The sequence below is a fragment of the Notothenia rossii genome, assembly GCF_949606895.1.
Source record: "Notothenia rossii genome assembly, chromosome: 7".
NCBI lineage: Eukaryota > Metazoa > Chordata > Actinopteri > Perciformes > Nototheniidae > Notothenia > Notothenia rossii.
Window position 1 is genome coordinate 34,665,097 of NC_136905.1, and position 15,346 is coordinate 34,680,442.

Below are 15,346 nucleotides of genomic sequence, written 5' to 3' on the forward strand. Positions count from 1 at the left end.
TTTGATCAGAAACAGCAAAAGGTAAGACATATTTCCCGATTTTGCTCCGTAAAGCTACGTCGTGTGTTGTCTGGGTTCGCTTCCCCTGCCGCGAGTTTTGATTGCTCAGTGATGATACGGTACTTATATTTCTAGAATCTGTGGAATCTCAGCTTGCTAGCTAATATTTTGTTTGTGCAGATCCGATAAGTAATAAAGTATTTCTACCGTGAGTTCTGTGCTAAGTGAGTTTGCATTTCTTCACTCAGGGCTCATTTAGACGCTTCTGGTGAGACTTGTGTTTTGTTTTTTGTAAAAATGGTTTGTGTCGTCAGTTAGCTGTGTTTCTTCCCGTTAAGTGGGCATACCCACTTGCAAAACAAACTCAAACTCATTAATAGGTTGTTAAATGTTAAGAAGCCCTGAGTCACAGTTTTGTGAAAGAAAATCCCACAGCTCCCGTGGGCGGGGGCTGCAGGGCTTACCAGGTTAACGTAGGAGACCGCGTAATTTCTAGTTTCCAACTGACAGTCAACCCTGGATTCTTTCTAATCGTTCACTTATCTTTATCAACTGTTGAAACCCTAAAAACAGAGGCCCCTAACACGGCAATCACTTAAAATGGACCCTGTTCTGCTCATTTTCAGGTTCATATTTGTATTTTGTGCCACTATTGTGACATGTCTCCATGTATTAATGTTCAAAAAGCTCTTTATTTTTCTCATACTGCCTGTGCTGCAGCACCTCTTTTCACCCTCTGCCCAATAGGCTCTGATTGGTCAACAGCTTAGAGATGTCCCGCCCCTTAGCCTATCAGGTACAATGTGTTGGAGCTTGCCAATAGAAGTGTGAATATTACACAGTGATGTCACCAGTGGCGTTGCCTGGCCTGGGCCTTCATTGTAACAATCGCGGGTATACTGTGTATGTGCGTGTGGGGAGTGTTGCAGTAGAAAATTCCACTGTAGCGCCCGGTGCCTAAGAACCAAGCTGTTTTTTTATATGCATTTTTTATTTCTCTTTGCTATTTGGGCTTATTGGAACCTGATAAGTATAAAAACTAAGTATCATCTTTTGACATGATGTACTTTTAGAGACAAATGATGTCCACATATGTGGACACCCGATCTGAATTTCTATAAAACACATTAAAGTCACCTTTTTGTAATAGAGTGATTTTATTTCCACCTTGAACACAGCAGTTTTTTCCTGGCTGCTTTTGCATGTATTAATAACTTATACACACATAATTTTGCATGTTTTGCAACATGTTTCGAACATCTGAGAGTAAAAACAACATGAAAACACTGCATTTTTGCTCCTTTTGGACTGTCACAACTACAGTACGGCTCATTTAAAATGCTACAAACAGTTACAGGAAGACATCATATACCTGTAACAAAATATAAAACATTCAAAGCATTTTGCATTGTCACTGTTGCATCTAATAATGCCAGGCTACTATTGTATGTGTTTTGAACATCAATGTGAAAAAACAAAACAACATGAAAAAAACAAAACATTTTTGCCCCCTTTGGACAGTCACAGTTACATTATGGCTTATGTGAAATGTTGCATTGGTCATGTAAAAAAATAAATAGGAATGCCCTTTTCTTTAGGAACATGTACACAATCTCTATCTATATACTGTTCAAAATAGTTTCGTGGGGTCCAGTCATTTCTGTCAAGCTCAGTTTCGTCCTCATGCTCAAACTGGGCAAGGTCTGGCGTCAATGGAGTAGCCCTCCAGCGCAACCCACGTCCTGCACAACCAGAATCAGAATAAAAATAGTACTTATTGCAAAGTAAGTTACATATTTTTAGCCATGCAAGCAATTCACTGAGGTGTATTGATGCATAACGTAGTTGAATCTGAGTGGACGTTTATATGAAATTTGAAGATTTACCCTCAAGGCATGCTAAAATAATAACAATTACCTTTATTGTGCTGTCCCTGAGTGCTTGGTCCTGGTGTTGGCTCTTCCAAGTCATCATCTGAGCGATCCGCCTCGATCTGCTGAGTTTGACGGTGTCGTCTGGGAGTGCAGGATGAACCTGTATCTGTCCCTGTCCCTGTCCCTGAATCTGTCAACAAGTGTTGTAAATAAGCATTTTGCTTCCTATCCTTCACCTAGCCCTGAGGCCCTGCCTAAAATAAGTCTTGGCTGGGTCTTGGCTAACCATTATTTGCACCACAGAGACGTTTACGTCCTCTGCTGTGCTCAGTGGGCTGAGGAATGGGGTCCTCATCTTCACTACTGTCATCCTCATCCTCACTGCTGCTTTGCTCCTGTGGTGGGGGTTGATAATTGGCATCCAGGATGGGATCATTGTTGTCAGACAAGTCTTCCAAATCTGAGTTGTCTCCATCAATTAACCCAAGTAGCTCCAATGCTCTTTGCACAGAAAAACGCTCTGGAAATAAAAACATGAAAAAATCAAATACAAACCAATGTAATTTATATATGTATGTATTTATGTATTTCTTTGTTATTTATTTCACTGGGACAATGTACAGCTTTTCAACTGCACCAGAGTTAGCTATAAACAACTCTAGCTATTATCTATAGCAAGGCACATTTGTACTAGCATATTAACATTTTCAACCGAACTAATTTATGTATGTATGTATGTATTTAGTTATTTAATTGTTATTTATTTAATTGGGACAATGTATAGCTTTTTAGCTGCACCAGAGTTAGCTATAAGTTATTTTACTTGTGCACATTTTTACTGACATATTAGCATTTTCGACCAACCTAAGTCCCTATGCACACATACGTGTACATCATGTTTAGCGGCATACCAAATTGTTATTTTTACACATTTTTTGTCAAATTTACATGTCATGACAAACGTACAATGCTTTGATAAATATCTAAATCAGGAAAAGCCTTGAAATAGGATAGGACTTCTTACCTTGTCGAGGTTTGTATTTGGAGCTGCCACTTGAATTATCCCTTGTGTTTGCTGCCATTTTGAATTGTTACCGTAGTGTGTTGTACTCTTCTGACACCACCAGATGTCAGTGTAAGTGCCCACATACGTGGCCATGAGGCCCCAGTTCAGCAGAATTAACGACTGTGGTCATATGACCAAAAATGTGATGTCCACGCATGTGTACGCCAGGCCCTAGGAGTTCATGGGAAACCCTACATGTTTGAGCACCCTCTATGAAACGTCAAGCTACCCCACAGCACCCCCAAAAGAAAATCTCTGGCGCTGCCACTGTGGGCTAAGCCCCGAATGTTTCCAGGTCCAGGAAACGCCCCTGGATGTCACTACGTTACAGAAGTAAATGAGTCAAATGGAGGCGTTTCAGGCAGGAACTTTGGGATTTTAGCCTTTGCAGACCATTTACATGCACACAAATCTATATAACACAGTACAGGAAAGAGAAACCACACAGACATCATTTACCTAGGTTGAAACATCATCAACTCATGCAGACTTTCTGTCACCTTAGTTGCGCCTCCTGTAATGATTGTGTAGTGGTAACACTTTTGGGGGCCAGTGTTTGTCATGTGATCCTGCTTTGATTGCCCGTGCATTTATGCTGCACGTAACTGGAGCTTATCAAAAGCTGCTAACCTAAAACCTGTATGTTTTATTGGGTGAGTTTGGGGAATTTTAACCTCATGGTTGTTGCTGCCTGAACGGCCTGTTCTTAATCCATGTAAAGCACTCGTGACTTTGCTTTGAAAAGTGCTGTATAAATAAAGTTATTATTATTTAACAGGTGGGATTACTAACAATAGGCATGTTCCTTTTTAACATTAATTATCGTCTATGTTTATGATTACAATTTTTAGGGAGTGGCTTTGAGAGCTCGGATGTCAGTGTTGCAAAAAAAGTTGGCAACTTTAGGAGCTATCTAGCTACCTGATGCTACATGTTTATAGCGTCTTTCATTGGAAAAGGGTAGGCAACATTCGGATCATTTGTTAAATCAAATGTACTCTTACTGGCTTCTCTGAATTGACTGAATCACTATTCCTATTAGCATCTCAATAGATTTAATTCCACCGAAGTGTGTCTTAGAAGCAATTTCTAAACCAAGCAGAGTTTTCTTTTAGTTTTTCCCATCAAAAATTGTACTTTAGACCTGATAGTGAACAATTACAAACATATTTTGTAATGGCATGCATTCTTTGGCATTTTTACCTTGGTAGATTTCCTGTCTGTCTCACTTGGTGAACTCTCAAACTGTTAGCGGCCAGGTTCAGACAATAAAAAAGACGATATCTCTGGATGTGTTCAAGGCTCAATATATTAAAGTGAATTTAAGTTAAACATCAGACAGACAGGCAGATTGCTGCTGGAGGGATTGGATGTCTCTGGCTCCAGGGCTGACTTCCTGCCTCTTTCTCTATCATGATATCTCCAAGACGCCTGTCAAACTTTAGAAGAAACTAGTACAGAGGAAAGAACAGGGGGGGGGGGGGTTCACTTTGTACTGAGCTTGGGAGCGATACTCCAGTCTGCCTTTGTGCCCCCCCTATTCTGGGTGAAACACAAAGAGAGTTGCTAATCCAGAGCTCAAAGAGAGTTGGCCTTCCTGTGTAATTACAGTCGCAATACAACACTCTGTCTTCTGGGCTATTACCGCCACCACAAGAGAGGCGGGGCCGGGGAGGGGGGCACAGTGAACCACACCGAGATGGTATCAAGTTTGGTTGAATTGCTGTCAATGGAATGCCTTGGCTGCGAGCATACAAACACTAACACACACACTACGCGGTTAGACATGTACTTTCTGTCAGTAGCCTAGCCTCTGAGAGTTTTCTCTTCTTCTGTGGGCCAACACATTTCTGGATGCTGATGTCACAGTTTCAGTACCTCTCTCTCTGATTTTGTGTTATTGTGTGCCGCCAGCTGCAGCTGAGTAACCAAAATCTCCAAATCGCTTTTCTCCCCGGAGACAGAGTGCCCTTTCACCCTGAAAATCTGTCTCCTGCTGCAGACCTTTCACAGGGAGTGCCTTCTGCATGGCTGAGGCTCTGTGCAACATTCAGCAGGACCTCAGCTCGTCCCCTCAGAGCTCACCTGTGGTGGTTATATGCAAAGACAGATAGTGAAGAAATGTTGCACAAGCCTCAGGAATCTGATTGGATTCAATATTAAAAAGTCAACCGATCCTCTTGTAGCATGTCTCTGTCAGTAAGAAAACATCACTTCTTTACACAGAAAACGACTAATTACAGCTTAGTTTAAACAGAGAGCTGATGGAAATGTATGTGGTGGTGGTATTTGAAGTCAGAATACAACAACTCTGGCTCTGATGTAAAAAGCTCGTTTTTTGGGCACTTGTTGGGTCCAGTATAAAAATGGAGGGAAGGTTTCTTTACTCATTGTAACAAAGCTAGAGCAACTCACAAACACATGTGAAAGAAAAGCTACTGAAACCCGCTCAAAAAAGCTCAACAAAATGAAACGAAAATGTAATTTTCTATTAACAGAAAATGGTTGTATTTTGCAGGTCTCCCTTGAAAAAGAGATCTATGATCTCAATGGGACCAATCTGGTTAAATAAAGGTTTGAAATGAAATGAAATGAACACAAATTAAATTAATCAGGTTGCACGCATCACTAGTAAATGACCTGCACTGGATTATTTCTTAAAGAGCAACTTGCAGTTTTTTTTTTTTAACTACATTTATGCTTAACCTTCCCTGAAAATTACAAGCAGGAATTCAGAGGGAAAAGAACCGTTTTGAGCTCTGCTACTAAAAACTGCTTTTTTTTTTAACGTCATACGTCAAACGCGTCATATTACGTCACATGGGGGAGCAACTTTCTCGGACTCCTTCTCTGCCCAATCCGCGGTAGTAGGTTGTAGTTGGTTTGAGCGGTTGTTATTTAGTGAGCTGGTATTTCTTCGTTAATTTTATATTGCATTTCATCATTTTTAATCATGGTGAGCTTGTGTTTGTGCAGGTTGCACAAACTCCAGCCTGTCAGGATATCGAGTCCACAGTTTCCCTAACAAGAAAAGGACCGGAGCTAGCTTTCGTTCCTGGGTGAGTTGTGCGAGGTGCATCCACCTCCCTGCAGCACATACTCTCCACAGCTGAAGCCTATCAAGAAAAATGTTTATCAGGAAACAGTATTACATCTCTCTACCCCCCTTCGCTCCTCTCTCTCCCCTCCGGTACACAGCACCGTAAGACGTAGTGTGGAGTTGCATTAGGTAACGCGAGATACGGCTGATACTTGCGCATTAGTTTCTGTTATGGATCAGTATCAACAGTCCTGCCAGTAACGTTACTATATTATCAATACTACTTTAGTTATAGCCTGATATATGATAGCTAACTTTACAATGTTGTGATGTGACTGACGTTAGCTAACATTAACTGTCTAGCTAACGCCTTTCACTCACCAAGACAGCTGCCCTGTTCTCAACTGATTCTCCTCACAACACAGCTCAATTTCTCGCCGATGGCCGTTATTTCTTCTAATCCTTGGCTGCTCCTGGTCTCTTGGACGCCTAGCAGGCTCATAATTATAATCATATGCATTCGATATTTTCCACCTCTTCTGTGTCAAAACTAGCATTGTGATCCATGTTTATTCATACGTTAGACCGGCTGCTTTCCCCCATGTTACGTCACACGCGGGAGGCCACGTGGGGAGGCTTTTTTTTATACAGGAGTAAAAATGTCTTACTAAAACGACGCCAGATGTCACTGTAGTGTATATTTCTGTATATTTTTTTGAAAATCTAGTGTATTCATAATTTTCCTACACATTTATTCACTGGTGTGTCTAACCTGCAAGTTGCTCTTTAATAAAGTTTGGCTTTCATTTCTTTTCTTTTCATCAGGGATGTTGTAAACCTCAAGGTCATTGAATGTAATGAAAGGTGTGTGTACCTGAGGAATGGCAAATTCCACTAGCGGGTGCTAGTGGAGCTGCAGTCCCCTGAGCAGCACCCCCAAATCTAATCCATCTCATTTACCGACGAACATTTCTACTAAAGACCGGGCAAAAAGTGGGGGGAAACTATTCTGCACCCCGTGCAACTGTGTGTTGGAGCATAAGAGAAAATCGACGGTGACGACCCACTTTGATTCATTCAAACATGAACAAGAAAGCGGACAAGAAAGCCAAAAAACGCACGTTCACTGAGGGATCAACCTCCAAAACCCTTTTGAGGGCTACAAGAAACGAAGTGAGTAGCCTACAAGATTGAAGCTGGTCAGATAACGAACAAGTAAATGAAAACAGAATGAGGCGGAGAAGTGTGTGTGTGTGGGGGGGTGGGTGTGTGTGAGATTAAAATAGCCCAATTGCTTTTACAATAAATAAACATTGAATTAGTTTAATTGAATAGTAAAGGGGTTTAACGTTAGTGGCAGGTTGTGTGTGAGAGAGAATAAATAAGACAGCCCAATATTTAAAAATGTTTTTATTCTTTTTTCCCGCATATTTAGCATATTTCGCAACTTTCCGCATATTTCGCAACTTCCCGCAATTTCACCGCATAAAATCACATAAAAACCCTGCAATGTTTAATCGCATAATCAAGGATTTTTGCCCGCGTTTTTCTGGAGGGTCTATATATACATTCAATGTGATATTTTTAACTATAGCGAAAACTCTCACATTAGAGGGCAGGGCATACTGCCATATAATGGTAGTTTATTGTTCTTTATTTTAAAATGTATGTTAAGATTGTTATCCTGCTAGTTATTCCCATTTTGCTTTATGTAATCTGATGAAGTCTCTTTTTCTGTACGGTTTCAGATTCATCATTATCATATCCTAATAATGTGACAATGTTACATTATCTTCTGTTACTCTCAAAGACTGATCTAAGTAATTTAAGTACATAAGTCTCAATTACTATACTTGTTATGGCCTTACTTTGAATGTACCTCTTTAATATGTTTGTTCTTTTTTATTGCATGGTGTGAATGTTTGCGGGAGTTGCCTATGTCCTGTCACTGTGTTTTATTAAACCCTAACATAAGTGAAAAATGTCATGCCTTACCTCAGTGGGTTATGGAGTTGTTTGTGCTTCAGATCAAAGTCTTCCTCAAAGCATTTAATGTAAAACGCTTTATTGTTTCCTGCAGTTAGCTGAAGGAGGATCCAGGGGAGGAAAACCGCTCACACAGTCCATTCCCCTCGTGTCGCTGAGCAGTGAGCAGCGCTACTGTGAAGCTCCTGTTTCACCATTTTATTACTAATGATCCATTGTTCACAGCTCTCACTCACTCTCAAATGTTACAAAAATAGTCCTTTCATAAAAAACGAAATATGTGTTTGTTTTTTTAAGTTTAAACCAGTATGAAGAACTTCCAGAATATGTTTACAGATCAGGTGTCTACCTATAGTGTCAAAGAAGAAAACGTAAGCCAATTACATGAAATATACAGCCCTAATGATTCCAGATTAAATGGACTGTATTCTCCTCCAGACATTTTGTTTAGTGTAGTATAGTTTACAGAACTTTTTGTTTAGTACATGAATTAAAAGCGTAAACAGCATTTTTTGTTAAATCAGGTGTCCAACTAATGCATTGAAAAAAATTTTTAATGTGTAAGCATGTGCCTTTTAATGTATCATTCTGTGTTTTAAAAAGTATTCAAATATTGTAATCATGCTAGTATCCCAGAAGTAGAATTTTGAGGTACATGTACTTGGGTATTTCCATTATCTGCTATTTTATAATTCTACTTCACTGCAATTCCAAGGGAAATATTGTAATTCTTACTCAACTACATTTATTTGACACGTGTTGCTTCTAGCTACGTTTTACAATGTGACTATAAGGGAATACTGTTACCTTTTTTGTGTATCCTGATTACGTAATCCCATTTCAAGTAAAACACTTCTCTCTAAGCCTGATCAACTCTGATTTCTAAATTTTATGCTTCATGTACAAATTCCTTCAGCACTCTGACAAACCCAAATCATTGTTTACAGTATCAGATTTAAAACATATTGACTGGTAAAAGGCTGATTAATCATCAAACTGTTCTCTAACCCACATCAGCAGGGGTGTGTGTGATGATGACACACTGCAATAGTTTCAAGTTGATATATATGATTCGTGGAGGTCCAGATTAGGCCTGGGAGCCGGTGCCAGGCTCTCCTCGGGTCTTCTCCCCTGGACAGGAACCACACAGAGCCGGGACCACACGCTCTTTATTTATCACAGGTGCAGACCTCTTCCTAATGGAGCCTCATTCCACAGCTGACAAAAACCTCCCACACTCTTTGTGCTGATCTCACTCCCATTGCTCTTCACCCCACCAATCACTCATTTGTCCTGTCAGCGTCATGTTAGTACAGGATAAATCCGTCCCATCAGTGTCCCCTAAAACTAATAATTGTATAATTTCAGGATAGACTGGAGAGAGGAGCTTACAATTTCTTTTTTATTTTGTGACACTCATGGTAAACATACGCATGTATACAGAAGACTTTAATTAAATGTATTATGTCAACTCATTTCATATAACTGTATTAGGTTAGTTGAAACCAATAATATTAAGTTGAACCTACTATTTTTTATTAAAATATAATATTGTTCCTTTCAACTTGTTGACATAATACATTTAATTAAAGTCAATGTTTCAGTTTCTTCAGTGAACTTTGATCAGTTTATACAGCCCATGATGGAAAGGAACAGGGAGAAAAAAGTCTTATGTTACCTCTTATTTAAAAATAGATGGTCAGTCAATCACCGCTGCCTATATTAACATACTTTTTCAGTAAATTGAAAAAAAACTAAAACAAGTAACCTGATAAAAAGAAAAAAAATACTCAACACAACAATCTTCCATCAGCAAAACTGGTTACCGGACATCTTCTTACCGTCTTTTTAATTTCTTTTTCAATACATTTTCTTAAACCTCATGATGTTCATACAGCCTTTTGAATTGTTTGGTAAATAAATCCACATTTCAATCCTGACTACATGTGTGAGTAAAGAAAAAATAAATTGAAATTCTTTTTTTTGTGGAAAAAAGTCAAACTTTTATTTTGAAGGCCCGATTTTCTAACGCTGTGTACTGGAAGTACCGGAGACCATAAACGGTTTTGAAAACTTCTGTCACGTGGTGATCATTTTCTCAATAAAACTTCTTTGCTGATGTTTTTTCGAGTCTTCTGGACAATCAGCATCAAGATTGTTGCCGGAAGTCCCACGGAGAATAACTCAGCGTGTGTGCCTTTTTATAATACAGTTCAGCTTTGATTCCATCATCTCATTGAACCTTTTTTAAAAGCGTACTTTAGTTATGTGAAGGGATATATGCACTGTACTTCACTTTAATTAATATTGTATGCTGAAAAGTGTATATATTACATCACAATTTTTTGTTGAATAGATTTGAGTGGTTCAAAATTTCGGGTCGCGATTTATTGACATTGGAAAAAGTGGGTCCCGAGGCCTGACCAGTTGAGAACCACGGCTTTAAAGCAAAAACATTTTTGTATATATTCTGGAAAAATCTTTTTTTGCTCAAATAAAAAAATCTGAAATTCAGTTAAATCATTAAGTTTTAATTGCTCCGAATCAATAAAAAACGTTTTTAAAAAGTGTTTAATTTCAAGAAAACCAGTCATCCAATACAACCTCTTTATATTGTAAAGAATATGACATATCCTTAGAAATCATTCTGTTATTGACTCTGAATCTGTTCTTTGGACAGTTGGGTCATCATGTTCTGGTGCAATCAGACCCAGAAGTTTACTACACACACATCCGCTTCAGAAAGTACACACAGAACACAAAATTCCCTTGACACTTAAATAATTTATTTACCACTTGAGCACCACAACAATGTGTTACAATACAGCTTTGTGGGTCACAATAACATCATCATCAAAACAACAACAAATACACATAAAAATAACAGCTCTGTTGTGATAAACTAGGTGCCTAGCTCTCTTGTCTTCTGCTGCACAGCGAGTCCACGGGGGGGTGCTGGGGGTCAACTCTCCTCCCGTCATTAAAGGGGGGGTTCACACAGGACACTAAATACTTTGAAAATAAAACAGCATCAGTGCAATTTTTTTTTGTAAAAGAAATAAAAAAGATAATGATGGACAGACAGCAAATGTATGGGTGAAATACAATTGTTATATTAACAGTATGACGACACACAATGACTGTACACTGAAGAAATTGAAGCATTGACTTTAATGAAATCTATTATGTCAATAGACTTCACATAACTCTATTAGGTTAGCTGAAAGCAATAATATTAAGTTGAACCTCGTATTTTTGCTATTTAAACTTAATAGTATTGCTTTTAAACTAACCTAGTTCAGTTATGTGAAATGTGTTGACTCAATACATTTAATTAAAGACAATGTTTCAGTTTTTTCAGTGTACAAACCAGTCAGTGCCTGTCAACGGCTGGATACATATGTTTTTCAATGTCATACCTACTCTTCATTAATACCTTTAAAAAACTTTTATCAGCTACTTCTGTCTCTGAACCTAGACCTTCATTTGTGGCTGTGCTGAGCGCATGAGAGGGCACCGCTGTACCGCTAAAGTTTAGGAAATGTCCTCACTTCTTTAAATGTTCTCAATGTGGGGAATGTCTCGAATTGTTCGATATCAATTTCTGCCAAACAAACCAAATGGGACATGAAGGACACCTCTGTTCTTTGAACGTTGTTCTTGATACAACAGCAAGATTCTGTGTGCACATAAAATCAAAAGGATGATTCCGGTTTGCAGTGGCTCTAATGTTTATAGTTGGTGGGCTTTCTGTGTGCAGTTTGCATGGTTTTCTGGCGTTTCCTTTGATGGTTTAGAGTTTGATTTGATTGTCTCAACTTACTCAGAATTCCCACATATATTGATTGTGGGGCAAATGTACGTATTCCATCTGTTATGGTTTGTTCAATATCAGAACTCAAATGAGCCGACTCTATCTTGCACACAATAAATGAAAAATCCAGACACCAAATGATGAAATGTCAGGATAAAATTCCCTGCTAAAAGTCAGGCTACTTGCATACTTCTGCGCTGTATATATTTTTATATTCTAGTTGTAGATATCTTGAAACACGGTTAGTACTTTAAACATGCCGAAACAGGCAATCTATTTCCAAATGATTTAAAACACTTTATTTAGGGGTCAAAATGAAAGTGAGCACTGCTAAAATATCAATAATACTCTCTCAATGCACTGTGAAAATACACACTGAACACTGTCTTGGGTCCAGTTCAAAGTGGGTCTGTATACTGTGTAAAAAAACAGTCGTATCCTTGACGTCCTTTAACTGTCTTCAAAGCTAAACAACCGTTTATTTATTTGTTACAAAAACTCCAGAGAGATCATTTTACTTTGAAGGATTCAATCTTGGTCGGTCCCTTAAGGCGTGTGAGCACAGAGAATCTCTTTCTGAGTTGTCAGTCTTGAATTCGCCGTACACGTTGTTTACAACAGATATCATCATTCCCGCTTTAACGCTTTTGGAATGACTTCCTTTGGTTGGTGACTATGGTGACTTAACAATGTCAAACAAATAGATAGTAGCACAAAAATATGATGAAAGACAATGGGGCGATACTAGTCTGTCATACAAGGGAGTGATTAATAAATTGTTGCAATAGGAAGATATGATGCTGCTCTGAAGCGTTCCCTGGCACCTTTCTGTCAGTAAACACACTCTGTGGACCCACAGCCTTATGTCATCTTCATCTTTATCTGAAGTGAGGGTTAGGGTCAGGACATTAAATCCCATTGTGACAAATATATTCGACTCCTTCACTAACTCTGCGGCCAACAAAGAAATCAGGTTTCACTGATTTCTAATGTTTGAATGGAAATGATGTCTAACTGCAAAAATTAGACCATTGTTATAATAAACCGGGATTATCCTTCAAAGAGCTTCCATGTAATTCTCTAATGGTGGCTCGTGCATTATTCAACATAATCCTTTTCTAACATCTTTAAATCACAAAATGAAGTAGATAATATACATACATATATGGACATCATCAGTGTGAGGTTGATTCCAATTATCGACTGGGTCAAACTCTTCAGGGTGCTAAATTATAAACAGATTTATTTTAAATAGCAAACAAAATAACAAGATTTATAAAACTCCAAAGGATACCAAAAGGATAGACAAACACAGAAATGAGGACACGGTATGGTGTGACTGTGAATACTGTGGAGGGCTGATGGGGTGGGGGGTGTTAGTGGTGGGGCTGGGTACATTTCAGGACTTATTTCACATATAGATCACTTATATTTCCAGTGTTTGCCTTACTCTCGGTGTGACAATCATGTGAGGTGATGCATAGCGACAGGGCCTTCAAAATGCAAAAAGGGATATTGACATAGTGTGTGAGTGTGTGTGTGTGAATGTGTGTGTGTGTGTGTGTGTGTGTGTGTGTGTGTGTGTGTGTGTGTGTGTGTATGTGTGTGTGTGTGTGTGTGTGTGTGTGTGTGTGTGTGTGTGTGTGTGTGTGTGTGTGTGTGTGTGTGTGTTGTTATCAAATGTGTTCTGCCAGCTGAAATTGTATTAGCAGGGAACGTTATAAGAGGACAATTGTAGTGTCTCTCCTGTGACATGCTTTAATGTTCAAAAAGCTCTTTATTCTTCTCATACTGCCTGTGCTGCGGCACCTCTTTTCACCCTCTGTCTGAAACCAGAGCCCAGTCTGCTCTGATCGGTTAGCCGGTCGGTTCTTTTGTGATTTGTAAACCGCTTAGAGATGTCCCGCCCCTTAGCCTATCACGTACAATGTATTGGAGCCAATAGAACGTGAGTTACATAGTGATGTCATTATAATACTGAAGTAAACAAAGGACTCCAATTGAGGCGTTTCAGGCAGGGAGGAGTGTGTGGGAGAGAAACTCCCTCTGGAGGGAACACAGGGATTGTAGTCTTTGTAGACCATTTACATGCATAAACACCTTTAGAACACACTACAGGAGAGGGAAAAAACCGAAAAGCAGAATAAGGCCTCTTTAAGACTGTTATCTTTATTAGTCTGTGATAAGCTCATACTGTCCGATTCATCAGTTAGGTTTTATTCAATACAGTCAAATCTTTTGAAACCAATATTTAGTTAGCAACCAAGACAGCAGTGAAAGTCCTCAAAGCCTCTCTTGCATTAGTTCATGGTTTAAGCTGCACAAATAAAATATAAGGGCAGTTATACTTTTAGTTTGGTTTGCTTGGCCACATAAGAACACACTAATTCATGCAATGTCAGACTCATGTACGAGCAAATACCTGCATTGGCACTCTTCTGGGAGAAGTAGGTTCAATATGTATAAAAAGCCTTTTGATGTTTGGTTAGCAGGGGTAATAGCTTGTCGTTTGCAAGTGCTATCATCATTTTATGTGTTAGTTGTACAGATAAATGTTACTTTGAAATAATGTAAAGCTCAATTGTACTTGTACAGTATTGGTACAGTATATAAGTCAAGTTTCTGGTATCATGACAACACTGTTCCTGTTTGTTGTGCTCGCATTTAATTGTTCTGTACCACCATACTCCAGCAAACCAAGCAAATAGTCCAGTTGGACTGCATGTTTATCCAAATCCACTGAGTGTGTGTGTGTGTGTGTGTGTGTGTGTGTGTGTGTGTGTGTGTGTGTGTGTGTGTGTGTGTGTGTGTGTGTGTGTGTGTGTGTGTGTGTGTGTGTGTGTGTGTGTGTGTGTGTGTGTGCTGCTTTGTAAGTTATTTCAGCTGCACTTGCAGGACTTGACCTTCATGTTGGAGAGCTGCTCTATTTTGGGGGTCTTGCCGATGTAGTAGAGGATAGTGAGGGGCTCCAGGTCCTGGGATACGCAGCAGGGCGATGCCGAAGCTTCAGGGTTGATGGTGTTATACAGGCCTAACACCTAAAGACACAACATTTAGAGATGTTTCATAAAGATAAAATGAAATTAAGTAAATGAAAACGACCTGACCCCATAGATCAGGAATGGGGAACCTTTTTCCTCTCAAGGGCCATTTACATTTTTCCAACATCCTCCGAGGGCCATACAAATGATTGACCTCTGCTTAAAAACACTAAAATCACAGCCCATTCATTTGGCCTTTCTTTCATGCTGTGCAAAGAAAAAGCAACCTCTTAATCCAGATATTTTACCATGCACGGTTGTGGCAGGGGGGAGGGGGGACCTAACCTCCTCTAGGGGGGGTCCGGGGGGCATGCTCCCCCGGGAAGATTATGTTTTAAATGTTGAAGTTAAAAGCATCAATCTGGTGCACTTTGAGAGCAACATTAGGAGCTCTATGGTTACATCTCTCAACACCCATATGAAACACAACTGTAAGCAGATTTTCTTTTCTTTATGGATATTTTACAAATCACTCCCTTTCAAACTGTATTCTTGTTTATTAATAACACGTTTTTTACTGTCATA

At 39.2% G+C, this 15,346-nt stretch overlaps 1 protein-coding gene across 1 annotated transcript in view; it reads right to left on the reverse strand.

Moving 5' to 3' along the window:
• Positions 1-10,730: 10,730 nt before the first annotated feature.
• Positions 10,731-15,346, reverse strand: part of tgfb2 (transforming growth factor, beta 2) — a 114,353-nt gene continuing 109,737 nt past the window's right edge. The window contains exon 7 of the mRNA XM_079640223.1: positions 10,731-14,818. Coding sequence (XP_079496349.1) covers positions 14,660-14,818 — 159 coding nt within the window. The 3' untranslated portion in view covers positions 10,731-14,659. The remainder of the gene's footprint in view (positions 14,819-15,346) is intronic.